The sequence below is a fragment of the Trachemys scripta genome, chromosome 14 (genome assembly GCF_013100865.1).
Source record: "Trachemys scripta elegans isolate TJP31775 chromosome 14, CAS_Tse_1.0, whole genome shotgun sequence".
Taxonomy (NCBI): domain Eukaryota; kingdom Metazoa; phylum Chordata; order Testudines; family Emydidae; genus Trachemys; species Trachemys scripta.
In genome coordinates this window covers 5,932,231-5,959,797 of record NC_048311.1, presented here as the reverse complement: position 1 = coordinate 5,959,797, position 27,567 = coordinate 5,932,231, and the positions used below count along the sequence as shown (strand labels likewise).

Below are 27,567 nucleotides of genomic sequence, written 5' to 3'. Positions count from 1 at the left end.
CAATCAGAATATCCCAGAGCTGAGTGGCTGGCGCACCCTCCTGAAAGGTGGGAGACCCCCTGTTCAAATCCTTCCTCCCCTTCAGGTGAGGAGGTGAGGGGAATTGAACTGGAGTCTCCCATTTCCCAGCTGAGTGCTCTAACCATTGAGCTAAAAGCTATAAAGTAGGTATTACTGCCACCCGCTCCGCTGGCTGGATTTTGAATAGGATCCAATCTTGGGGGCCACCTACTGGATTGGGCGCAGCAGGCATATAGGCGGCTGAACACCTGTCTTCCCCTGGTTCACTGGTCACTCTGGGGCTTCAGTGGGAGATGAGCATTCAGATGCCTAGAATGAGGCAGCCGTGCACATGGCCAGAGGCAGGAACATAGGCACCCGGGGAACTTTCATTTTAAAAAACTTCAGTGTCGAGTGAGGTTAGGTTACTGCAGGGTTCAGCAGGCGGTTTGTGAATTGCAGTGAAGCCTAAACTGGGACCTAGGTGGCTAAACCCAAGATTTGAGGGCCTAAGTCTGGGGTTTAGACACCTAAGTACCTTGGTGGATCTCACCATCAGCACTTAGCCCTTCTGTTGTACCCACCTCCCCATTCCCATTCCCCTTTCAATGGTTCCCTTTCCCCTGGGCACAGGGAGTGACTCCTGTCTGGATTCTCTCTCTGACCCAGCAGATGATGGGATGGGGAGTGAGCATGAGGAGGAGAATCTGGAGCAGGAAAGCCCTGAGATGGTGGAATTGGACATGATGTTGCTGGGAAGAGCTGAAGAGAACATTTTCCAGGGTCCTGAACTTGGAGAAGCCTGTGAGAGTCAATGTGGACTGGAGAGGCAGCAGGAAAACCACCCAGATGAGAGACTAGGGATATCCACTCACCAAGGAGAAGGGTTTAAGGAATTCAGCAACATCAGCGTCAACCGGAGAACAGAGAAGTCAGAAACCCAGAAAACATGCACTGAGTGTGAGAAAACCTTTTCTTGGAGGTCAGAGCTGCTAATCCACCAGAGACTGCATACGGGAGAGAAACCCTACAAATGCCTCGACTGTGGGAAAAGTTTCACACGAAGCTCAAACCGTAATGCTCATCAGAGGATCCACACAGGAGATAAGCCCTATAAATGCACTGAGTGTGGGAAAAGCTTCAGCCAAAGCTCACACCTGGTGAAACATCAGCGGCTGCACGTGGGAGAGAAGCCCTACAAGTGTACGAAATGTGGAAAAAGCTTCAGCTGGAGCTCAGACCTTATTGTTCACCAGAGAATCCACACAGGAGAGAGACCCTATAAATGCCTCGACTGTGGGAAAAGCTTCAATCGGAGCTCGAACCTTAACACGCATCAGAGAGCCCACATGGGAGAGGGCCCCTACAATTGCACCGAGTGTGGGAAAAGCTTCAGTTACTGCTCCTCCTTCATTAGACACCAGAGAACCCACACAGGAGAGAAACCCTACAAATGCACCGAGTGTGGGAAAACCTTCTTCGAGAGTTCGGCCCTTATCAGGCACCAGAGGAGCCACACTGGAGAGATGCCCTACAAATGCACCGAGTGTGGGAAAAGCTTCTTCGAGAGCTCATCTCTTATCAAGCACCAGAGGATCCACACCGGAGAGAAGCCCTACAAATGCCCTGACTGCGGGAAGAGCTTCAAGCAGAGTTCATCCCTCATCAATCATCTGAGGACCCACACCGGAGAGAAACCTTACAAATGCACCGACTGTGGGAAAAGCTTCACCGTGAGCTCCGCTCTGATTAGACATCAGAGGATCCACCTGTGATAGACACCAGCTGCCAATTTCCCTTCTGGGGCTTGGCCGCTGCTTACGTGAGGCCTGAAGATAGATCTGGGAACCAGAACAGGCAGCTGTGGATCCTTCGAGGTGCTGGGTGTTGGAAAGGGCCCTCAGAAAGCCTGGGTGTTTGGTCTCTTGTTATTCATTCAGTGACCTTGTCCCAGTCTGTCACTGAATGGAGCTGCCTGGAGAAGGACTATGCTGTTTGGGCTGATTCAGGCAGGGGCTGGATCTCACCAGGTGTCAGTATGGCCGTGATGGCGCTCCAATCTCAGATGGGTTGTCTCAGTAATGCACATATTAACAATTAGAAAAGACTGGCCCTTATTTTCCTCTTTCCCTGGTGGTCTCCTCATCTTCCTCTCTCTCTCTTTCCCCTCTGTCCAGTCACTGGATTGAAGAAGACCCAGGAGAGTCCCTGAGAGAATGTACAGAGGTAAAGGAGAAAGCTGTGAATCCGAGCTGTCCAGTCAATGAAACACCCCCAGAGCCAGGGGGATCTGGGCATGAGTGTGTTGTGTCCCAGCAGGTCTCCAGGAGGTGCCAGCTGGGTGGGGGCTTGCGGAGCTAGAGGAGGAGAGGTGGCCAGCTGACACAGAGGCAAAGCCAAACCAGACATCAGGCTGATCTCCTGTGTGCTGGTGTGTATTTGAAGGGACACTTCTCATGTATCAGTGGAGACCCAAGGGGCAAGTATTGCTCAGGATCTGATTGGATGGCCCAGTGAAGGATTTCTCTGTGTTTCCTGTCTGTAACTAACTCACAGGGCCCCATGTCTAAATGCAGCTGGGAATCACATTTGGTTTTAGCCCCACAGTAACATCCCTAACCCAGGCGACCCAGCGACAACACAGACACAGGTTGTAGTGAAGATGGAACCTAATCCAATCTTCCCTAAATGGGTTAAAAGCTCAAGCTTCAGTCTGTGAACAAGGACATAACTAGACACCTTATGACCATGTTAAAGTCAGGTGAGGGGAATCTGTGCTGTAACTGGGACCAGCGTGATAAATGTTGCATAGACTGGGCCTGGTGTCTATAGCACAGTTTTTCCTTACAGGTGGGAGGCATCAAAACTGAAGTTCTAACCCTGTTAATGAGTTCAGCTTGAAGCCTGGAACATGCCCAAGCTAGAGTATGGGCCTCTAACATGTTTATTTGCTTGTCCACATAAGCAAGAAGAAACACTGTAATTACACAATCTGGCCACAAACTTATTCAAACATGCTGGGCCAGAACCTCAGCTGGTGTAAATCAGTGTAGCTTTGACACCAATGGAGCGTTGTCGATTTACACTAGCTGAGGATGTGGCCAGGTGATTTCTGTAGGAGCTCTGTATCGGGGCTGTCTGCACTCTTTCCATTTTCTGCCTGCCCTAGTAAAGAAGCTTTGGTTACTGTACATGTGTGTGTCTATGTGTTTATTGGAAACCCAGAGGGACTGCAGCCAGGTGACTGAGGAGCCTGCAGCATTGGCCTCTGGGTGCATGTTGCGCATGGTGCATTGCTCAATGTTTGAGGTCTGGACACTGTGCAGCTCACAGTTTCCATTTATCTCGGAGTCATCCCTCAAGTCTCTCATTAAAACACTTTTCCCAAGGGGCCCATCAACTCCAGAGCACACAACTGGAGCAGGTTTTCCCCTGGTTTGGGGAAAATTGGTGCCAACTCTGCCAGCACAAAGATGCCCTAAAGCCAGTCTAACACAGCATTGGCTGGTGCGGAGGCAGAGTAGCAGCTCCTATACCACCTACCCTCTCTGGGAGTGGTGCAGAGGCATGACTACACTATACCCTGCCAGCCTCTGGCTGCTGTACTGACCCTTTGAGGGCATTGGCAACCCATACAAGTCAGGCTGGTCTAACCTGCTTCTGGGGTCAAGTGCTCCTAGAATGGGGGAAATATAAAAGATTGCTTAAATCCGCCTTTTCACCTCCCTCCTGAGTTGCACTGAACATGGGAGCCAAGCAATCTTCTCTCTAATTTTTGACAGGCCGTGCGCACAAAAAATTTCTTCTGTGCAAATTTTTGTGTGCGCGATGTTTTGCTGTGTGTGCAGTGTTTAGCATCTGTGTGTGCACGCGCACAGCTTAGAGGGAACAGTGGAGCCAAGGGTCAGGGCTAATCAGATGTTTTAAATAGTGGGACTCATACAACAGGTGCTAAATGTCATTGGTAGATCATACTAGCTTTTCAGCAGATCTCAAGCTTCATCCTGTCTCTGTCCATCATCTGTTCAGCTCGTTAGCTTTTTTAGGCATGATTCTTGCCTTCTGTAGAGCGTTTCAAAATGTTCTTTGTTATTATTTATTTAATTTCCTGAATTTTGTTAAAGTTGGTGGTTCTCTGTTAAACAGGCTCTTGCTTTCATGCTGGGGAAGACTAAAATCAACTAAAAAGTGACTCTGCTGGATGCAAGAATCACTGGGTGAGGTTCTATTGCTTGTGTTATGCAGGAGTACAGATTAGATGGTCACTAGGGTCCTTCTGGCTTTAACAGCTGTAAAAACCTTTATAATAATAATAATAATGAAGTCTCTGCCCTGCAGTTATGTAATTTGTCGGAGATGGAGAGCAAAGCATGCCCAAGGACTTTACAGTAGTTATGAAGTGTCAAAAGCTTTGACTACAAGGCCTGCCTTGGTACTGACTGACTTGCTTATGAGTCCTGGGCTTCATTTTCCCCATCTGTGACCCCCTAGCCACCTGTGTAAAGAGCTGTTAGAGCAGTGGATGGAAAGTGTTTATATAGCCTCTCAATGGGATTATTATTACTCAGCTGCTGTATACAAGCAATGCCAGTTGACTGCTATCTTCTCAGAACAATGGGGCCTATTGAGTAACATGCTGGACTAGGATTCAGGAAGCAAGGGTTCTAGTCTTGGCTCTGCTGTAGGGCTGCTGGGTGACTTATGGCAAGTTATGTCCCCATCTATAAAGTGGAGATGACTCTCACCTCCTTTCTAAAGCATGTTGAGAGATGTATTTAAGAGCTGGGTATTGGCATTACTCAGAAAAGACTGAAGTTTTGCTTCCCTATTGAGACTGCATGTCCCAGGCTTGGTGCTTTCTCTTTGCTCTCTGCCTTGGGCACTAAGTGGGTTGTTGAAATCCCCAGACATGGGCACCATACAGCTCATATTCTACAGGTACCCCAGCTCTAAACTGCAGCTGGATTTGCCTGGAACACTGCAATGGGAGGCTGGGAGACAGCACTCAGAGAATCACCTAGGTAGGGATGGCTTGTGTGCAGGTGTTGGGCATGAAGAGACACTCCACAAGGCATTCACTTCAGTCTCCAAGACACACTGAGCAGCCACATGCACCCCAGCTTCATCCAACTTGTGATCTCATGTGAAACCTTAATGGTAGCCTCTGAGATGTTAAAATAGAATAATGTTACGTGTGTATGCTACATGCCAGTCACATGTGCCTACAGTGCTTAAAATGGAGGAGTTGCAAGGAGTCAGTCCTGGCAGAAAAACACAACGAAAGTTAAACCAAGACAAATTGCTGAGGGGTGCACTTTCAGCACTGTCTTACCAAAGCTACTGCTCCCACCACCACACACTTTTTTTAGTCCAGTCCAAGACTGTGCCAATCTGCTGACATGAGACTGCCATTATAATTTTGCACGGGGGTGTGCAAGTTATTGACAGTCCTGTAGGGGATGGGGAAGTGGCGGAATGCAGGAAACTTTCCTTCTCATTCCCATGCGGTTACATTTTTGGGTAGTGGGATGTGTCCTTAGCTGTCATTAAATTAAGGTTTGGTTTGTGTTCATAAATGTTTGAGGACTCTCAGATGGTAATGTTCGGGTGAGGTTCCCTGTGTTCTCTGTTCCTAGCCTGCAGCTTGCAGAGGTGGTGGGGAGTCTCTCTCCATTTACAGGTGAGTCCTTAGCGCAGATTTATTTGACTTCAATGTGGTATCCATGTCACCAGGGTGATCTCCAGACTCTCACATGGGGGCAGCGGCAGCAACTCACCCAAGACACTTCACCCTGGATGAAGCAACATTGTCCTGAGTGTGACAACCTCCCTTAGGCCTAATTTTTAGGGAACTGCACTGGTGCTGGACAAATGATGACAGAGTCCCTAAAGCTCTCTGCACACCTCTCAATAGGAGCTGCTAAGGTACGGAGCTCTTCCCCAACCCAAAACCAACCCCTCTGTGCCTCAGTTTCCCCAAATGGGGAAAATAAGCCTGGCTGGGGGTTGTGTGCATAAATCCATGAATGTTTCTGAGGCACTTAGCTATTACAGCGATAGGAGTCATAAAAGCAGGTTGAGACCCTAGAGTGGCACAGCAAGGTTATCTGACCTCTGCAGATGTTCCTGGTCAGGTGTCCTGCCTAGGGGAGGCTCTTTAAGGAGATGTCTGCATAGCATGGCTGCCCCTCCCCACTCCTTGAAGATAGCAGATAAGGATGGAAATGAGGAGATTCCATGAGTCCTGGGGAGGGGAGATTCTGTGGGAATCTAAGATTGTCCCAGAGGTTCCCCTAATAAAAGAGCCCCAGAGATGAGGGGCACCTCGCCCCAAGGGCTGCCCAGAGTCCTGCAAGGTCTCTGGGTTCATTCCTACTTTTCAGGAAAGAGAAAAGGATCCTCCTGTTGGGAGCTAGGGAGGGAGTTTCATTGGTTGTGTGAAGCCAGGTCCTACGTTCAATTGGATGGCATTCTCTGTTTGGATGTAAGGTCCTAACTTCTCAGCACCACATCCAATCAGTTCCACATTTCAGGGTGTGTTCTAGGCAGCAGTGGGCAGAACCCTGTTCATTTTGGTGACAATCAACAAAACTGAAAGTGGGGAATGGGAAGCACATGGAGCCCCGGCATCCAGTGAGCAGAGCCAGCAGCTACAATCATCCCTGTAATAATCAATAGTTATTTATTATTTGTATTGCCATAACAAGTAGGAGCCGTACACACACACACAACAAAAAGACAGTCCTTGCCAAGAGACAACAGAGGGGAACAGATAGGCAGATGAGGGAGCACAAGAAAACAATAACAAGAAAACAATTGTCACGCTGTCTGGAGTGGCTCACAATTGTCATGCTGGCTGGAGTGCTAATCTCAGGGCAGACTGTCAGAAAACCGGGCAGGCACCCCAAACTGGAGCTGTGTTCTATAATTAGATTTCACCAAACCAGTAACAAATGTGAACTCCTGGATCATTGTACCAGTCTTACCATGGAGTCACAGACAATCCCCTTAGACTCTCCAGCCTATCTTGCCACCTAGACAGACTGGACTTAGTGATAATAGTCACATAAACCAAAAATCACACCACACCAGATTGCTTCCAGTCCCAAGGGACTAGCCACTTACCCCAGATCAATGGGTCCTCCAGATCTCACCACAAAGACAACACTGGCACCCAGTTCTATAGACACCTTATTTTATTAGCTAAGAAAAGGAAATGAGAATTATTGAGAGGTTAAAGCAGGTAAAATATATGTACAGGAAAGTCACAGTTTGTAAGTCTAAATGGTAGCAGTAATATAATGAACTGCGAATTTCCCAGAAGTATTTCAGGGTACCCAGATAGTCTCTGGGAGTCTTGGCTTTGTATCTGGTACCCTTCCCTGTAAGAGTCCATACAGCCCGGAGATGCAAGATCATTCCTGGAATCCATACATATAGCTTCTCACAGAAAACAAGCTGACGGTGTCTCTACGCACATGGGCTTTTCCTTTTATGATGGTGAGTGAGGAATGCAGTTTGAGTCATTGGCCAACAATTATCACCATAATGACCGCTTGCTTTTCTGTTGAAGTCCTTCATTAGCATCCCACAAGATTTCTTTGTTGTTTACTTACAGGGGTATGCACAATATAAATGTTTGCTATTTCATTATAACAGGAACAAAGAGGTGAAAACAATGCAAGTAACATCCCATTAGCTTTCATGAATTTTAAACACCAACCATACTTATACAAGTAGCAGAGGGGTAGCTGTGTTAGTCTGAATCTGTAAAAAGCAACAGAGGGTCCTGTGGCACCTTTAAGACTAACAGAAGTATTGGGAGCATAAGCTTTCGTGGGTAAGAACCTCACTTCTTCAGATGCAAGAAGTGATGTTCTTACCCACGAAAGCTTATGATCCCAATACTTCTGTTAGTCTTAAAGGCGCCACAGGACCCTCTGTTGCTTCATACTTATACAAATACCTTGATCTCTACTAATACACAAGTGAATTGGCCTGTGGCCCTGGACTGACCTGGTCTCCCAGTGTCACTACAACATTGGGATCCCCGGGGTGCAAACTGGAACTGGGGTACTGCTGAGCCCTCTGGCTTACCAATAGGGTGACCAGATGTCCCGATTTTATAGGGACAGTCCTGTTATTCAGGGCTTTTTCTTATATAGGCGTCTATTACACCCCACTTCTGTCCCAATTTTTCACACTTGCTATCTGGTCACCCTACCAATAGAGAGGGATGGAAGGGTGACATGCAGGGATCTCCTGGGGGAAATGGTGGAATGCAAGGAGCTCTTGGTGTTTGCAGTGAGCTCAGGCTACACAGTATGCATGTCAGTCTGCCAGGGGGACATTTTCACATCACCATAAATTTTACTCCCATCTGAATATCCTGGGAGTCCCCCCCGCCCCGCCTTGATGTCACCATCACAACTCTTCCAGCCCCAGTTTCCAGTTACATCCCAGTATATGCGGGCAGCCAAGATAAGACCTGCCCCCTGCATCCCTTCTCAGGTGGGTCTTAAGCCTGAAAAGCCATTTGCAGTTCAAACGTGCATTAACACAGTGCTCAGCAGCTGTTGTCATTAGAGGGCTAGTCTGGTCTCTGGTTACTGCAAAGGAAGGGGAGGGGGATTCTCCGAGTCTCTCTGGCTTTCCTCTGACCAGGATATAAGGGATTGAACTTCCTGGGTCAAGAGCTGGGGCTGCTGCCTCCATTGTGAGCCGGACTGAGCTGCCGTCGCTGCTGCTGCGCGGGGAGAGCCCTTCTCTACCGCCCCTCTGTGCCCAGCCGGGGGGACTTTCTCCGCGGGCTGAAACCAGCCCCCGGGGCAGCCCCGGGCTCTGCTGCCACCAGCCCCTGAGCCGCAGATTCCAGGTAATTGCAAGAGGGAACTTGGGGAAAGTGCGGGGGCCGGGCAGCAAAGGCAGCCGCGCTGACTCTGCCCAGATGGCCCCTCCTCAACCCCAGCGCTGCTGGCTCCTCGCATGGCAGCTCGCTCTCGTTCGCGCTGCCAGGAGCCAGGCCAGCGGTGGGGGAGGAAATGCCCCTGGGCTGGACCCAGCCAGCGGGGAGGGCAGGGGGGGGAAGGAGAGCCCGGAAAGGGGCAATAAGAGAGAGAACTGGGGAGGGGGGTTCCTGGGTCCCGAACCTGCCCAGCCCAGCTCCAAGTGCTGCGGTCACTGATGCATCAGTTAGTAAAGCTGCCTTTTAAAAACTCTTATTCATAGCTATGGTTATCTTATATAAAGGCCATCTGAAAATTGACTTTCTTGTGTGGTGTGGGGTTTTTTTTTCTTTTCTTTTTTTTTTAAACTAGAGGAGCAGAGAGAGGAAAAGCCAGTTGCTGCCTCTGCCTAGTCCAGGCGTGGGCAAACTTTTTGGCCCAAGGACCACATCTGGGTGGGGAAATTGCATGCAGGGCCATGACTGTAGGGCAGGGGGTTGGGTTGCGGAAGGGAGGGTGTGGGAGGCGGTGTGGAGTGTGGGAGAGGGCTCAGGACAGGGGTTAGGGTACAGGGAGGGGTGTGGCGTGTGGGGCCTGGTCTACACTGGGGGAGGGGATCGAGCTAAGATACACAACTTCAGCTACGAGAATAGTGTAGCTGAAGTTGATGTATCTTAAAGAGAATTAAAATTACTTACTTTGCATCCTCGTGGCGCGGGATCGACAGCTGCGGCTCCCCCATTGACTTTGCTTCTGCCTCTCGCTGAGCTGGAGTTCAGCAGTCGACGGGAGAGCGATTGGGGATCAATTTATCGTGTCTACACTACACGTGATAAATCGATCCCCAATAGATCGATCGCTACCCACTGATCCGGCAGGTAGTGTAGATGTACCCTGGCAGGGGGCTCAGGGCAGGGGGTTGGGGTGCAGGAGGGGTGTGGGTTCTGGCCTGGCGCCGCTTACCTGGAGTGGCTCTGGGGTGGCAGTGGTGTGCAGCAGGGCTAAGGCAGGCTCCCTGCGTGCCCTGGGCCTGCGCTGCTCCCGGAAGCAGGTGGCATCACATTCCTGTGGCCCCTGGGGGAGGAGGGGCAGAGGGCTTTGCGCGCTGCCCTCGCCTGCAGGTACCTCCTCCCCAAAGCTCCCATTGGCCGGGAACGGGGAACTGTGGCCAATGGGAGCTTCGGGGGAGGTACCTGCAGGCGAGGGCAGCGTGCAGAGCCCTCTGCCTCTCATTCCCCAGGGGCCACAGGGACATGGTGCCAGCCGCTTCCGGGAGTGGCGTGGAGCCTGCAGCGGCACGGGGGTGGCAATCCCATGGGCCGGATCCAAAGCTCTGACTGGCTGGATCCAGCCTGCAGGCCATAGTTTGCCCTCCCCTGGCCTAGTCCCTGCCCTTGGGGATAATGTCAGGGGAATCCCATAAAATGGCTCTTTTGATTATTAGTCTTGCCCACAGACGAGCAGGCTGGGTTTTTTTTTTTTTTGCAGAAACAAATAAAGATGTCCCCCTGCCCTAAGGAATTGGCAGTTAAGGGCTGGGTCCTCTTGCCTTGCATCTTGTGTGGTTCACCCTCTGCTCTGCAAAGTGAAGTGACTGCTAATCTGAAATGGTTGTGGTTTTCCCCCACTTTGCACTTAAATGACTCTAAAGTACAAGGCTATGGGGAATGAGGCCTTGAGTGTGCTTCTGTGAATAGTTGTAGGACTGGTCCATAAATTAATACATGACATCAGTGACAGTCATAACAGAAAACCTGAGAGGTTAGCGGGTACCCAGGGCAACTATGAGCTCAGGTGGTTACTCCAGAAGGCATAGTCTGACCTCCTCTAGAACAGGGGTCCTCAACCTCTGTCTTTGAGTCCCCCCTCCCACCCCCCAACATGCTATAAAAACCACGGCCCACCTGTGCCACAGCAACTGTTTTTCTGCATATCCAGTAGAATAAAAGCCAGACCTGGCATTCGGGGGTAGCAAGCAGGGCAATTGCCCAGGGCCTCCTACCACAGGGGATCCCACAAAGCTAAGTTACTTGGGCTTTGGCTTTAGTCTTGCATGGCAGAGCTTGGGCTTCAGCTTTCTGCCTTGGGCCCCAGTGAATCTAACACTGGCCTTGCTCTCTGGTTTATTTTAAAGGACGCCCTGAACCTGCTCATGGCCCTTTCAGGGGGCCCCAGATCCCTGGTTGAGAACCTCTGCTGTATAGCATAGGTCAGAGAAGATCACCCAGCGATTACTGCATTGAGCCCAATAACGTGTGGCTGAGCTAGAGAGCTCTCTTCTCTTCTCTTCCTTTCTTTTCTAAGAAAGAGGTATCCAATTTTTATTTCATTTAAAAATTTTAAATGATGGAAAATCCACCACCTCCCTTGGGAAGTTGTTAAAAATTGTGCCTTAATTCCATTTTGAGCTCAGTTGCCTGCACCATCCAGCCATTGGATTTGTTACACCTTTGTCTGTGAAGTTAAAGAGCCCTCTCAGTTCTAAAATAATTTGTCAACCGATTATTCTGTTTCCTTTTGCCCATGCTTGGAGCATAACTCGTGTCCGGATTTTCTCCTTATCCCAGCAGGTGACAAGACCGTGAGTGATAACAAAACAAGAGAATCTTCAAAGTCTTGCTGGAGAGGAACTGCCTGAGATGTTTCCAAAACGATCCAAAGGAAACGTTTCTCAGAAACTAGACCAGGGAAAATCCCTTAAGAGTCAGGGCAGGTCAGAAGCACAGCAGCAAAACCCTTCGGAGGAGAGAGAGAGTAAATCCACCCACCGTGGGAGAGGCGTGAGAAAACGCAAAGACACCATCGTCCGCCAGAGAACATATGCAGGGGAGAGGCCCAACATCTGCATCGAGTGTGGGAAAAGCTTCACCCAGAGCTCAGACCTTACGAATCATCGGAGAATCCACACTGGGGAGAAACCTTATAAATGCATCGACTGCGGGAAAAGCTTCAGCATCAATTCAAACCTTATCCGTCACCAGAGAACCCACACTGGGGAGAGACTCCACAGCTGCTCTGACTGTGGGAAAAGCTTCACAGACAAGTCGACCCAGACCCAGCACCAGTGCGTCCACATGGGTGAGAAGCCCTATAAATGCATCGACTGTGGGAAGAGCTTCAGCCGCAGCTCCCATCACAAGAGGCGCCTGAGGAGCCCTCCAGGGAAGAAGCAGGACAAATGCACCCAGCGGGACAGCGCTGCCATTGGGAAGGTTAAAAAAACTAAAACATCAAAGAAGAAAACCTCGACCATTGAGATCCCCATCACATGTGCCGAGTGCTGGCAAAGCTTCAGCCAGAACTCGGACCTGGTCAAGCACATGAGGATCCACACAGGAGAGAAACCCTATGAGTGCACTCACTGTGGGAAATGCTTCAATGTCAGTTCAAACCTGATCAGACACCAGAGGATCCACACGGGAGAGAAACCCTACACATGCTCTGACTGTGGGAAAAGCTTCACTGACAAATCTACCCTGACCCAGCACCACCGGATCCACACGGGAGAGAAGCCCTATGAGTGCATTTACTGTGGGAAAAGCTTCAGCCGCAGCTCCCACCACAAGAGGCATCAGAGAACCCACACAGGAGAGAACCCTGTGTCCTTCCTGCCTTTATGGCCCTACCCAACTCAAGCATGTTAGGGGTTTGGGGAGGGAAGGAAAGTCCATCATAGCAGCAGGAGGCAGTAGCTAGAGGAGATTGGAGCTGCGTGCTTGTGGGATCTGCTTTCTGGGGGTTAGTGGGATGGTGAGTAGTGGGAGGGAACTGGTAAGGCTTTTTAGCAGGGATTGTTAGGGGAGGGTGCTGGTTCTTGGGAGAATTGGTTGTTTTAGTGGTTGGGACTAGGGCTGGTCAGTGACGGGTTGGTGTTGGGAGGGCGAGTAGCTGGTAGGATAAGGGGTGTGTGTGTGTCTTGTTAAATTTTTACTATTGGCCTGTGTAGAATGGATTGTAGGTTTCTTGCCATTTCCAGGTAGGATGAGTGTCTACGCCCCTGAGAACAGCAGTGGGACTAACCCAGACTGGGCTCACTATGGCAGAGGCCACGGGGACTGAATGGGGTGCTAGAAGTGGCTCTTCCAGGCGAGGACTGCGGCACAGCTTTCACGCTGTGTGTACCAAGGGCCTCTCTCCAGCAGCAGCACATTCACATCTCTTTTAAACTAGTTTCGGTCAAAGGCAAATGAGGCCAGCTCCCACTCTGGTGTTAGGAGAGTCTCATTTCTACCTTAAACAGCCTGCTCAGTTACTACCGTTCCGTTCCTTTCTCTTCTGGAGTAGATATGGCTGTGCTAGCCCAGCAGTCGTACATGGGGACTCTGTATGCGCTGTAGAACAAATAGCGATTAACAAAATGTTTAAACCAAAAATCATTTCCATTTCTTTGTTCTTGTGGTTCTTACTGTCTCTGGGCTTTAATTTATCTTCTGTTCCCCACCCCAAATGTATTTAGTTCAGGGAATTCATGGCAGAATTCAGGTGACCTGTGAGCTGAAGGAGCCACTCGGAGTTAATGTGGCTCCCCATCCCAAGAGGCCAGACATGTCCAGAGGGGAGCAGCCTGTCTCCTTCTCCCTAGCAGCAGCACTGCTCATTTCTCTCTCTGGATCATTCTTACCTACTAAGAGATGCAGAATTAGACTCCTTCAGACATCTTAACCTACCTCCTATATTTCAGTCAGTTACTCCTCTGTGTGTGTTTGTAATCAGTCTGTAGTTGTTCAGGAATCCTGAACTCCTTAATTATTTGTTAATTCTTAATCTACTATTCTCTCTTAAAAAGAGACTGAGCTGCCACAATCCCTTGCTCAAATTATTCCCTTTGTTGCTCACTCCAGATGCTACCTATGTGCCTTCTTGTGCTGGCCCATTCTAAGCTCGCCCGTAGCCCAGATGTGTGTCTCTTCCCTCACAGATCCCCACTTGGGGCCCATCCCTTTCTGGCTCCCTAAAATTGCCACTAGAATTTCATTTGGGCATGAGGTTCACCCTTGCTTTCTGTCCTAAACCGTTGTCACTGTTTAAATACCAGAGTTAATCTGCCTTGGAGTTAAGTCCTAGTGAAGTGTTTCATGATGTATTCGGTGACATTCTATTAGGTAACCTCTGACAATGCAGTTGCACTGGGATGGTGGATGAATATCAAGCCTTAATGTTGCTACTTCTTGATGCTTAATTCAAGGATGTCAGACTCCTTCTGTGCAGATGGCTAAATTACAATTTCTGTATGTAGAGCCCTGCAAATCTGTGGATATCCACAGACCATGTTTATGGACCGTGGATCTGATGCAGATACAAATTTTGTGTCCATACAGGGCTCTGTCTATTGGGGCTAGACTTGCAAGAGTGCTCACCACTCAAAATGTGGAGCAGATTTTCAAAAGAGCTCTGTACTCAGCAGCTCCTGTTTTTCCCAGTAGGGAGGGAAAGATTCTCCATTGCTCTCAGTGGGAGCTGCTGAATGCTTTTGAAAATCTGGCCCCTTAGAGTCCCTGAGCCAGGAGTGAGTCTGAGTACAGAATGTGCCTCTAATTAACAAAGTTAAATAGACTCATAGATTCCAAGACCAGAAGGGACCATTGTGATCATCTACTCTGACAGCAGCAGTCAGCTGTAGAAGCGGGATGCAGGTCGGAGCTGGTCTTCTGGAGGTGGCAGGGGGAGGAGGTTCTGTTCCTGGGGTGCTTGGGAACTGGGATGAGATGTTGACATTTTCCTAAGCCTGGTGCTAAGGGTAGGCATGGGCTTGTGAAAAGGAGGGCCAAGAAAGGTGGGGGAAAGTGCTCATTTGCTTGTCTAGTCGGGAACTAGAATCCTTTACTCCAGCACCAGTTTCCTGCCAGAAGCAAGCAGCAGGGTGGATTACATTGAGTGAGGGTTCTAGACCTAGCTATGTACCGTGCCTAGAGAATGGCAGTGATGAGAATTCAGAGAGGGAACCCGTGAGGCACTGTTTCTCCCTGTACTTCCTGCAGGGCAGGGCAGGGCAGATCCACATACCAGGCTGTACCTGCATGCCATAACAGTTCAGCATTAGAGAGCAGGCCCCAGACTGCCACAACAGTGACTGAAATCAATAATGCAGAGAGGGAGAGAAATTAAAGGCCATGGGAATGTTCAGTTCTGAGAGCTGAACACAGCAGGAGAGTTAGGGTGTGTTTACACTTAAAATGCTGCAGTTGCAGCACTGTACTGCTTAGTGAAGAGAGCTTCTACCATCATTGTAGGTACCGCAGCTCCCTGAGAGGCGGCAGCTATGTCGACAGGTCTCCCAAAGACATAGTGCTGTCCGTAGTGGGAGTTAAGTCCATGTGGATTTTCAACACCCCTGAGTGACATAGTTATCAACCTAATCCAGCGTGCAGACAGTGATATGTCGACAGGAGGGCTCAGGGGCTTGGGTAATGCAATGTGGGGCCTCTTATGGTTTTTAATAAGGTTGAGTAGTATGGTTTCTCCCACTGCAAATGTCACAATTGGCTATACTTTTTCTGACTTATTTTCCCCCTACCAGAATGAGAAGCATGGAAGCGGATCACTCTCCACCTCCACCCCGTGCAGAGGGCTGTTCTCTGCTAGGCTGGATACCTCCCCACTAGCTAGAGCTTTCCAGCCACCCTGGGCACTACTCTTTAACTCTTTTGCTTCTATCATGACTTTTGTCTGAAGAGTCCCAGACACTTGGGACAAATGGCATTCATGCCCCCACCATGCTGAGATGCAGCCACTTCTGGAGTAGGAGTGTAGCAGTCATATTGTTCCAGCAACAGGGCCCTAGCAGGGTCACAGGTGGGGAAGGGCAGAACCATGCACCTGAGGGAGAGTCTGCCCAGCCCAGTTTATCCCATCCCAACAAGTGCTTTTTCTGCAACAATCCAACCCAACCCAACTACCAGCTGCCAATCACCTTCCCATCCCCTGCAGTTGCTAGGGCTGGATTTAGGCAATCTCGGAATCAAGGTACAGCAAAATATTGTGGTGCTGCTGTGTCTGCCCACCTCTTAGTGCAATTGGGGGTGGGGGCATTCTGGAGAGGCTGTGGACACAGGGAAGAATGAAGCAGAGGGGTTTCCTTATTATCAGCCAGGTTGTACCTGCTTGGTAGGGGGCCTGCTGTACACTTCCCCTCCTGCCACACTCAGAGCCCTCTGCTGGGGAGGGCTTGGCAGCAGAGAGCATGGGGCAGCTCCCCCCTCTCATAGCAAGTGTCCCAGGCTTGCTGCACACTCAGGCAGCAGTGCTGTCAGTTACACTCAGATCATGTTTTCAAGCTTTTCTTTGCAACTGTGAGAGCTACAAACTGACTCTTTTTCCCCCTAAGAAAGCTTTGGTTGCTGTAATTGCATGACTCCAGGAGCTGGGCCCCAACACATGGAGAAATATTGCCTGTGCCCTACTGCAGCCCTGGTGGCCCTCTGTTCCCATCTGTTACACAAATACCCAGCACCTTCTAGTTCCATCCTCCTTTCCCCTGTTAGAGCAGCATCACCAAGGCTCCCTGCTGCCCATGTCAGTTTCAAGCCAGTGGGAGATAATCACTTTCTATTTATTTATTGAATATAAAATCCCCTGAGATTTTCTCCCTTTTTTCCCCTCCATTTTTTAACTGAGGTAACTTCCAGGTTACCCAAGATGGCAGGGGGTTGGTGTGGGAGGGAATTAAACCTCTTTTCAGTCAACTACGCCCTGCATATTTGGGAATCAAAGTGTTTTACTTCATTTATGTTAATAAAACTCCCCAGCCCCAAAGTAGTACACAGCCTCCTGCCCATTCAAACTCCATTACCCATGCACCTCCCCTGCTGCTGCCCCTTGCAACTGCCTCGGAAACTTCTGGCTCCATCCTCCTCTCCATGCTTGGGTCATTGGACGCTGCCCAGAACCCACTGCTGCCCACGTAGAGGGCAGGGTGGGGAGCAGGAGGAAACAACCACTTTATATTTGCTTTTTGAGTATTAGTATAAAATTTGGGATTTCATCCTTTTTCCCTCTGAAAATCAAATATTGTTGGAAAATATTAATGTTCTCCTCACCTGTTGCCATTTGTGTGTAAATGTTGAACGTTATTTGATAGACACAATAGTCCCCTCTGCTACTGTCCTTTTCTTTTGCTAATTATCAGATATTGATCAAATCCCTCGGATTTCCCCCTTTTCTCTCTAATTAGTGACTATTGATATTAAAACCCCCTTAAATTACACACCTAAATATCCAATCTCATCCAATTTGGTTGTTTTCTGTGTAATTATGGAATAGTGATATTTTATATTAATATGAAAATCCTCTCAAGTCTGGGGGTTTCTCATCCTTTTTAACTGCAGCAACTTGGCCTTGAGGTGGAGGGAAACTGTAACCCTGACTCATTACCACAGCTCTCCCTCTGCCAGCCACCAGCCTCTCCCGCACGCCATCCCAACTGCTGCGGAACCTTCCGATGCCATCTCCCCTCCCTGTAGGCCATGTCACCCAGGGCTCCCTGCAGCCCATGTCTGTGGCACAGCATGAGGGGACTGCTCACTTTTGAGTTAATTATCTCATATTGATCTAAAGTCCCCAGAGATTTTATCCCTTTTTTCTCTCCCATTTAAACAGCAGCAACTTTTTCTGCTTCTGGAGGGAAATAGTTGCCTTTAGTTGTTACTCCAGAGGGAGAAGAGCAAGGGAAGGCATTTAAACACCCCTTCAGTACTTTCCCCCTGTTGCCGGCACAGAGTGCCCAAGGACAGTAACAGCGGGGTCCGTTTCCCGGTGTGCGTCATGCCAATAAACACACCATGGTGGAGAAGCAATCAAAGTTTATTTGAGATCTCAAAGTAGTGCAAGGAGACAGGCACGTCTCAAATCAAGCACATCAACATAAGCAGCCTTTATCTTTTATACATTTTGCAGCTAAGCCTTTCCCTACAGGATGCAGGCAGGGGGTTGTGGGGCAAGGTGCTCTGCCGACACCAGCTCCTGAATTGCAGACTTCGGGTGATGGGAATAGGGTTGCCAATTTTGGTTGGACACATTCCTGGAGCTTTCATCACATGACATAACCTTCAATTAAAGATTAATCTTTAATTCCTGGAGACTCAAGGACAATCCTGAAGGGTTGGCAACCCTAGATGGGAGACCTGGGGCCGGGTAGGAGAGTGACTCTGCACAAATGGCCCCTCCTCATCCCACCTGTGCTCCCGGGTGGGGGGCCTGTGAGTCCCAGAGCTGCCGCCCTCCCTCACACCCCCAGACTCTGCTCCCCGAGCGCCTGTAGGAGCCAAGCCAGCTCCAGGACAGCAAATGCCCCAGGACCGGGCCAGGGACTGAGTCTCCCAGCCTGAGGTTGAGGGGAGAGGAGTGGGGAGGGAGGTTCCCAGCTCCCAGCCCTTCCCAGACCCATTTCCTGCAGCATCCCAGGGTAGGTTGACTTTTCTGGGACAAGGTGAGGAGCAGAGAGAGAAAAAGCCAGTTCCTACCTCTGCCTAGTCCCCTAGCTGCTGGGGAAATGTGCAGGGACAATGTCAAGAGAAATCTCTCAAAATGGCTCCTTTTGATTCTACTCTTTTCTAGTGTACTGTTCAGAGAATAGGTTACTAGGAGGGTTTAAGATTTTCTCTGTAAATTTAGGATTTGTGAGAAATTATTAAGTGTAAAATATATATATCTATAGTTCTTTTTATTTGTGTCATCCCTTTCCATAGTTTTCTTTCTCTCCAGTGTAAGGAATGACTTGTCTGCATTATTTCTTTATCCCAGCATATGATGAGACCATAAGAGAATATAAGGAGGAGACTCTTTACCAGAATATTCAGAGAGTGTCCATGCAACATGTCACCAACAAATCCAAAAGGAATGTATGTGTAGCCTGATTTGGGGTGTACTGATAATATTAATTTGGATAATATGGGAATTTAATTTATTCTTTTAATTTCATTTGATTTTAATAATAATATTAATAATTATTATCAATATAAAATTAGTATAGGTTTTAGGCTTGCCAGTCTGTTTGATCAGAAGATAAAAGTTCTTGTCCTGAATCAGACTCCACAGAATTTATAAAGGACCCTCGGGGGTATGACAGGAAGCTCACACTGAGACAGATATAGCCTTAAAGACTTTTTATTAAAATTAATAATAGTAAGTAAATGGTAAAATACCCAGAGTTACAAAGTTACAAATGCATTACTGCTATTCAAAAGATACATATGATAATATAGTATTATATGCAACAAAGCTTTGGTTAATATACTTACACCCTTCCTTGATAACCTGGTGGTAAGAGACACAGGAACAGCCTTGAGGTTCGGGTTTCTCAATTCTTGAGTGAGGGATACAGTGCTTAGAAAATGCTAAGAACTATCAAAGCTGACTAGGGTTTACTTGACTAACAAACTTAAATCAAAACCTAATAAACAAACTAAGAATAAAACTTAGGGAAACCAGGCTTAGCCTAATTCCTTTGAAACTTAAAGTTTAAGAAGAACAAGTATAGCCTACGAATAGTAGCAGTCATCATAGATAGATAGAATAAATAGAGTGGAGGAAGTAAGTGGGAATAGAGTAAAGTAAGAATGGAGATGGAGTAAAGTGAGAACGGAGTAAGTGAGAAATGGAGTACTCTATTGAGGTGGGTTACCTCTTTTATAGGGCAAATGGCGGAAATTCTTCCTCCTATACCCAAATTGTATTCCTCACCCACAGAAATGTTAGGGTACACTTACCCCATAGGCTAGTATGTATGTGCGTCTTGATGACAGGTATGTACGCACATCAGTCTCTTGTAGTGTACTTGTTAAGTCTGTGGGTACAACATTGAAAATCCCCCTATGCCATTTTCCATTGTCTATTGATCTAGATAAAAGGTCATAGACATAGGCGTGGGTACTCATCTATTTAGATAACAAGCTATAGGTTAACTTTGCTTTCTGAGTAAAAGGTCTCAATATAGATATGCTAACTTTGCTTTAGCTTAACATAGAGGATATGGCTTGTAGGTCTCTTGCATTACAGCCAAACTTACTTTAATATCAATTTATAAACCTATTACAATAAACCAAATACTTAAACTATAAGAAAAGATATATATATATGCAAGCAAGCAGGTTAATCCTATAGGCTACATATGTTATCCAAAGTCTTGGAAAGAGAAAACTCTTTAAGAGCCAGCGCAAGTTAGAACGGCAGCAGAAAAACCCTCCAGGGGAGAAAGGGAGTAAAACCACTAACCGTGCAGGAGGTTTCCTGAATGGCCTCATTTTCCAAGGCACGCACCCAGGGGAGAAACCAAACATATGTATAGAATGTGGGAAAAGTTTTGCTCAGAAATAAGACCTTGTTAATCATCAGAGGATCTATATTGGAAAGAAACCCTATAAGTGTGGGAAAAGGTTCAATGTGAGCTCGAACCTGAGTCGACACCAGAGAATCCACATGAGGGAGAGACCCTATCTCTGCTCTGACTGTGTGGGAAAAACTTCACTGACAAATCGACACTCACCAGCACCAGTGCATCCACATGGGAGAGAGACCTTATAAGTGCAATGACTGTGGGAAGAGATTCAGCCGCAACTCCTACCACAAGAGACACCTGAGGAATCCTCCAGGGAAGAAATGGGGTAAATGCACCCATCATGGGAACAGTATACAGAAATTAAAAGAGATCAGCATCCAGTGGCAGATCCCAATGATCCAGATCCAAAACAGATGCACTATATGCTGGAAAAGCTTAAGCCAAAACTCAGATCTTATTAAGCACCAGAGAATCCACACAGGAGAGAAACCTTACAAGTGCCTCAATTGCAGGAAAAGGCTCAGCATCAACTCAAACCTCATAAGGTATCAGCGAATCCACCTGAGAGAGAAACCTTACCTATGCCTGACTGTGGGAAAAGCTTCAGCTCCAGAGAATCCACACTGGGGAGAAAGCCTACAAATGAGTCTACTGTGGGAAGAGCTTCAGCCAGAGCTCCCACCATAAGAGACATCAGAGAACCCACATGAAGGAGAACCCCATCTCCTTCGTGCCTTTTGGCACTGCCTCTCTCAGACCTATTAAAGAACTACCTCTTTAAAGGATTGTGAGGGGATGGGTGGTGGGCATTCAATGAGGAGGAACCTGTGGGCTTTGGTGGAGAAAGCCATTAGTTGGGAAGCAATATAGGAGTATTTTGGATTCCTTACTGATGCTGAGCTCTCACATTGCAAGTACAGTAGTGTAACGATGCTGCCTCTGGCGGGACGCAACTGAGACTATCAATTCAGGACAAATAGAGCAGGGCAGTTACAGCCCAAGGCTTGGGTCCTTTGCACACCAAACCAGCCAAACAGAGAGGACTTTGGTTTTACCCCACTAGCTAACCATAAGTCACACAAGCAATTTCCTTTGACATTCCAGTTTCCCAGTATCACCAGTGCCACTTGTAATGGGGATGACTGGTCATGAAAACCAATACCCCAGTAAAAAAAAAAGAGAGGTTCTCCCGATCCCAAAGGACCAAGCCCCAGACCCAGGTCAATATACAAATCAGATCTTACCCACAAATCACGCTGTTGCCAGTCCTTTAGAATCTAAAATCTAAAGATTTATTCATAAAAGAAAGAAATATAGATGAGAGCTAAAACTGGTTAAATGGAATCAATTATATACAGTAATGGCAAAATTCTTGGTTCAGGCTTGTAGCAGTGATGGAATAAACTTCAGGTTCAAATCAAGTCTCTGGAGTACATCCATAGGCGTCGACTCTGTGGGTGCTCTGGGGCTGGAGCACTCACGGGGAAAAATTGACTCCCTCAGGGAACTGATGGGCAGGATCCCCTGGGAGAATACCATGAGGGGGGAAGGAGTCCAGGAGAGCTGGCTGTATTGTAAAGAATCCTTATTGAGGTTGCAGGAACAAACCATCCTGATGTGCAGAAAGAATAGTAAATATGGCAGGTGACCAGCTTGGCTTAACAGTGAAATCCTTGCTGATCTTAAACAGAAAAAAGAAGCTTACAAGAAATGGAAGATTGGACAAATGACTAGGGAGGAGTATAAAAATATTGCTCAGGCATGCAGGAGTGAAATCAGGAAGGCCAAATCACACTTGGAGTTGCAGCTAGCAAGGGATGTTAAGAGTAACAAGAAGGGTTTCTACAGGTATGTTAGCAACAAGAAGAAGGTCAGGGAAAATGTGGGCCCCTTACTGAATGAGGGAGGCAACCTAGTGACAGAGGATGTGGAAAAAGCTAATGTACTCAATGCTTTTTTTGCCTCTGTCCTCATGAACAAGGTCAGTTCCCAGACTACTGCACTGGGCAGCACAGTATTGGGAGGAGGTGACCAGCCTTCTGTGGAGAAAGAAGTGGTTCAGGACTATTTAGAAAAGCTGGACAAGCACAAGTCCATGGGGCCAGATGCACTGCATCCGATGGTGCTAAAGGAATTGGCGGATGTGATTGCAGAGCCATTGGCCATTATCTTTGAAAACTCAAAGCAGTATCAAGCAGAGTGCCCCAAGGGTACGGTCTCCCACAGTATTCTTGCCAGCAAGTTAAAGAAATATGGGCTGGATGAAGAGACTATAAGGTGGAGAGAAAGCTGGCTAGATCGTCAGGCTCAATGGGTAGTGATCAATGGCTCCATGTCTAGTTGGCAGCCGATATCAAGCAGAGTGCCCCAACGGTTGGTCCTGGGGCTGGTTTTGTTCAATATCTTCAATATGTTCAATGATCTGGAGGATGGCGTGGACTGCACCCTCAGCAAGTTTGCAGATGACACTAAACTGGGAAGAGTGGTAAATACGCTGGATGGTAGGGATAGGATACAGAAAGTCCTAGACAAATTAAAGGATTGGGTCAAAAGAAATCTGATGAGGTTCAACAAGGACAAGTGCAGAGTCCTGCACTTAGGACGGAAGAATCCCATGCACTGCTACAGACTAGGGACCAAATGACTAGGCAGCAGCTGTGCAGAAAAGGACCTAGGGGTTACAGTGGATGAGAAGCTGGATATGAGTCGACAGTGTGCCCTCTTTGCCAAGAAGGCTAACGGCATTTTGGGGTGTGTAAGTACGGGCATTGCCAGCAGATCGAGGGACATGATCATTCCCCTCTATTCAACATTGGTGAGGCCTCATCTGGAGTACTGTGTCCAGTTTTGGGCCCCACACTACAAGAAGGATGTGGAAAAATTGGAAAGAGTCCAGCAGAGGGTAACAAAAATGATTAGGGAGCTGGAGCACATGACTTATGAGGAGAGGCTGAGGGAACTGGGATTGTTTAATCTGCAGAAGAGAAAAATGAGGGGGGATTTGATAGCTGCTTTCAACTACCTGAAAGGGGGTTCCAAAGAAGATGGATCTAGACTGTTCTCAGTGGTAGCAGCAGCGGCGGCTCCAGGCACCAGCACTCCAAGCGCGTGCCTGGGGCGGCAAGCCACTGGGGGCGCCCTGCCGGTCCCTGTGAGGGCGGCAGTCAGGGACCCTTCGGCGGCATGCCTGCGGTAGGTCCGCCAGTCCCACGGATTTGGCGGCAATTAGGCGGCAGGTACGCCGAAGCCGCATGACCGGCAGACCTCCCACAGGCATGCCGCTGAAAGCCTCCTGACTGCCGTGCTTGGGGCAGCAAAAAAGCTAGAGCCACCCCTGGGTAGCAGATGACAGAACAAGGAGTAATGGTCTCAAGTTGCAGTGTGGGAGGTTTAGGTTGGATATTAGGAAAAACTTTTTCACTAGGAGGGTGGTGAAGCACTGGAATGGGCTACCTAGAGAGGTGGTGGAATCTCCTTCCTTAGAGGTTTTTAAGGTCAGGCTTGACAAAGCCCTGGCTGGGATGATTTAGTTGGGGATTGGTCCTGCTTTGAGCAGGGGGTTGGACTAGATGACCTCCTGAGGTCCCTTCAAACCCTAATATTCTATGTTTCTATAAATGAGGGAAAAACTTTCTACACTTTTGACTGCACTTCCTGAGGGAGTTGGCTGATATGATTGCAGAGCTATTGGCCATTATCTTTGAAAACTCGTGATGATCGAGGGAGGTCCCGGACGACTGGAAAAAGGCAAATATAGTGCCCATCTTTAAAAAAGGGAAGAAGGAGAATCTGGGGAACTACAGCCTCACCTGGGGAGCTCCAGTCTGGCAACTCCCCAGGCTGAGGCCTTGTTAAAGGCCCAAGGATGTACTGGGGCTGCAGAGGTGCAGCCTGGGGATAGGCAGAGGCAGCTGGTCCAACCCCTTGCCAGTGATGAGTGGCCATTACAGACTGCAGTCTGCCCCCAGAGAAAGGGGGCTAGATGATGACTGGCAGTAGCCACTGAGGCAAGGTGGCTTAGAGGGTTGGGAGCCTGAGGCAGGCGAGACACCGGCCAGCAGGGGGCGCTCTGAGGCTGTAATTGAGCTAATTCCCAGATGACCAGCCGGAGGCGCTGCAGTGGTGAGTCTGTGATCTGTTACAGGCCTCCAACAGTATTCTTGACAGCAAGTTAAAGAAGTATGGATTGTATGCATGGACTATAAGGTGGATAGAAAGCTGGCTAGATCATCAGGCTTAATGGGTAGTGATCATTGGCTCAATGTCTAGTTGGAAGCGAAGTGCCCCAGGGATCGGTCCTGCAGCCTGTTTTGTTCTACATCTTCATTAATGATCTGGATGATGGGATGGATTACACCCTCAGCAAGTTCATGGATTACATTAATCTGGGGGGAGAGGTAGATATGCTGGAAGGTACGGATAGGGTCAAGAGTGACCTAGACAAATTGGAGGATTGGGCCAAAAGAAATTGGATGAGGTTCAACAAGGACAAGTGCAGAGTCCTGCATTTAGGATGGAAGAATCCCATGCACTGCTAGAGGCTGGGGACCAACTGGCTAAGTGGCTGTTGTGACATTGCACTCCATATGTTTTATGGGAAGGCAGCCGGGCGGGCATGTGGAAGCCCTGGCCGTGCCAGAACAGCATGCCCAGCAGCGCAGTCGGCAGCTCATTGGGCACCAGCTGGGGCCCATTGAGTGTTCTACCCTGGGGCCCAGAATTGCTGTCAGTGGGCCTGGGTGGGACTTGGGGGATGGTGATATTGGATGCCCAGCTGGAAGGAGAGGGTTTCTGGGCTGGGAGAAGAGAGCAGCGAGAGCTCACCTCGAGGCTGGAGAGACCTAGATGTACTGTGCTGGGGGATGCTAGGCCTGAGGCCCTGACAGTTTCCTATGCTGTGTTCAGATGTTCAATGAACCCTTCTGTTTTATGCTGGCTGAGAGTCACTCTGGTCTAGAGAATGAGGTTGCATTATTCCCTCTGGGTGTGGACTCCCTGAGGGGGGCCACGGAAAAAGACAGAGGTGCTGAAGGCTCAGAGAGGTGCAGTTCCAGGAGGTGAAGGGGCCTATGGCTTAACCCCCGAGACAGAGTGGACCCCAAAGAAGGGTTGTTGCACTGAAGGGGGTGTGACTTTGCACTCCATATGTTTTATGAAAATATACTAATGAGTGTGAATATAATGTAAATGGAATATGCTTTATGCAAAAGGTCTCTTGTAAGGTATCATTACAAAGCTTATAATCTACTGAGTGTGTTCATCCTATTTGTATGTATGTATCATTTTTGTATCTAAAACTAGAAATATGAAATATAACTCTGAAGTCCTATTGTATTTATGCAAAGTGTGAGCCATTAATGGCGGTTCAGAATCTTGATGGCTCCCATTGACTAGGACAACTGGTTGTAAATGGCTCTGTTTACTTGCAAGCCTTCCTATGGTCCTGTGAGTCAGGCCGGGAAGAATGGAGGCTTGGGTCTCACAGGACATGTGACCATTTCACCTGGTATTGGAATCCATCTTTAACCTTGTGCTCTTCCATTTAGAAGGAGGGGTGGGAACCCAGAAAGACAAAAGATTCCAGCCTTGTGCCAAAGGTATAAAAGGGGGTGGAACAGAACAAAGGAGGGCCCAGTCATGTGAAATCCCCTGCTTTCACCTAAGCTGCCTGCTGGAACTAACAAGGTCTGTACTGGGGGAAAGGATTGGGCCCGGACTAGGAAGGAGTCTAGTCTGTGAAGGAAGCTTGTTGGAACATCTCTGAGGGTGAGATTTACCTGTATTCATTTTCTTAATGTATTCGGCTTAGACTTGCATGTTTTGTTTTATTTTGCTTGGTAACTTACTTTGTTCTGTCTGTTATTGCTTGAAATCACTTAAAACCTACTTTTTATACTTAATAAAATCACTTAATAAATTAACCCAGAGTAAGTGGGTTAGTACCTGGGGGAGCAAACAGTTGTGCATATCTCTCTATCAGTGTTACAGAGGGCGGACAATTTATGAGTTTACCCTGTATAAGCTTTATACAGAGCAAAATTGATTTATTTGGGCATTGGATCCTATTGGGAACTGGGTGCTGGAGATAGGTGACCTGCTAAGCAGTTTTTGGTTAAAGTCTGCAGCTCTGGGAGCATGGACCAGACCTGGGTCTGTGTTGCAGCAGGCTAGCATGCCCGGCTCAACAAGGCAGGGTTCTGGAGTCCCAGGCTGGCAGGGAAAATGGGCTCAGAGGTAATTCCAGCACATTAGGTGACAGTCCCCTGTGATTGACCCCGTCACAACAGTTCTGCAGAAAAGGACCTGGGGACTACAGTGGCTGAGAAGCTGGATATGAGTCAACAGTGTGCCCTTGTTGCCAAGAAGGCTAACGGCATATTGGGCCGCATTAGTAGAAGCATTGCCAGCAGATTTAGGGAAGTGATTATTCCCCTCTATTCTGCACTGGTGAGGCCACATCTGGAGTATTGCGTCCAGTTTTGGGCTCCCCTCTACAAAAAGGATGTGGTCAAATTGTAGAGAGTCCAGCAGAGGACAGGGCCAGCTCCAGGCACCAGCGTAGGAAGCAGATGTTGGGGCGGCCAATTCAAATACTCTGTCCGGTATCGGGGTGGCACATCCGGGTCTTCGGTGGCAATTCGGTGGCGGGTCCTTCATTCCCTCTCTTCCTCTTTGAGCTGCTGCTGAATTGCCGCCGAAGAGGAAGAGAGGGAGGACCTGCTGCCAAACTGCCGCTGAAGAAGCGGTGCAATTTAGCTGCCTCCAAAGTGCCACCGCTTGTCTTCTTCTTTTTTTTTTTTTGTTGCTTGGGGCGGCAGAAAAGCTGGAGCCGGCCCTGCCTGAGGGTAACTAAAATGATTAGGGGGCTGGAGCACATGACTTATGAGGAGAGGCTGAGGGAACTGGGCTTATTTAGTTTGCAGAAAAGAAGAGTGAGGAGGGATTTGATAGCAGCATTCAACTACCTAAAGGGGGGTTCCAAAGAAGATGGAGCTAGGCTGTTCTCAGTTGTGGCAGATGACAGAACAAGGACCATTGGTCTCAAGTTGTAGTGGAGGAGGTCTAGGTTGGATATTAAGAAAAACTATTTCACTAGGAGGGTGGTGAAGTACTGGAACATGTTACCTAGGGAGGTTGTGGAAGCAGGGCCGGCTCCAGGCACCAGCCGACCAAGCACGTGCTTGGGGTGGCACCTGGTAAGGGGTGGCCAATCTTGGGGTGGGGGGGCGCTCAGGGTTTTTTTGTGGGGGGGGTTCAGTCGGTCGGCGGCGGGGGTGGGGGGGGGGGGGGTTGTTTGGGCGGCTGAGGGCGGGGGGGGGGGTTGGGGGGGGGATTCAGCAGCGGTGCTCC

General features: G+C 48.6%; 2 protein-coding genes across 7 annotated transcripts in view; both read left to right on the top strand.

Moving 5' to 3' along the window:
* Window positions 1–13,327, top strand: part of LOC117887189 (zinc finger protein 239-like) — a 68,592-nt gene extending 55,265 nt beyond the window's left edge. For 3 of the 6 annotated variants that reach the window (XM_034789523.1, XM_034789524.1, XM_034789528.1), the window contains one exon: window positions 670–3,191. In XM_034789523.1, the coding sequence (XP_034645414.1) occupies window positions 670–1,775 (1,106 nt within the window). In that variant the 3' untranslated portion in view covers window positions 1,776–3,191. Of the gene's footprint in view, window positions 1–669; window positions 3,192–11,760 lie in introns of those variants that run through there. The other 3 variants (XM_034789525.1, XM_034789526.1, XM_034789529.1) reach the window with 2 other exon arrangements.
* Window positions 1–27,567, top strand: part of LOC117887172 (zinc finger protein 501-like) — a 1,015,593-nt gene that overhangs the window by 634,096 nt on the left and 353,930 nt on the right. The gene's annotated exons all lie outside the window — the stretch shown is intronic.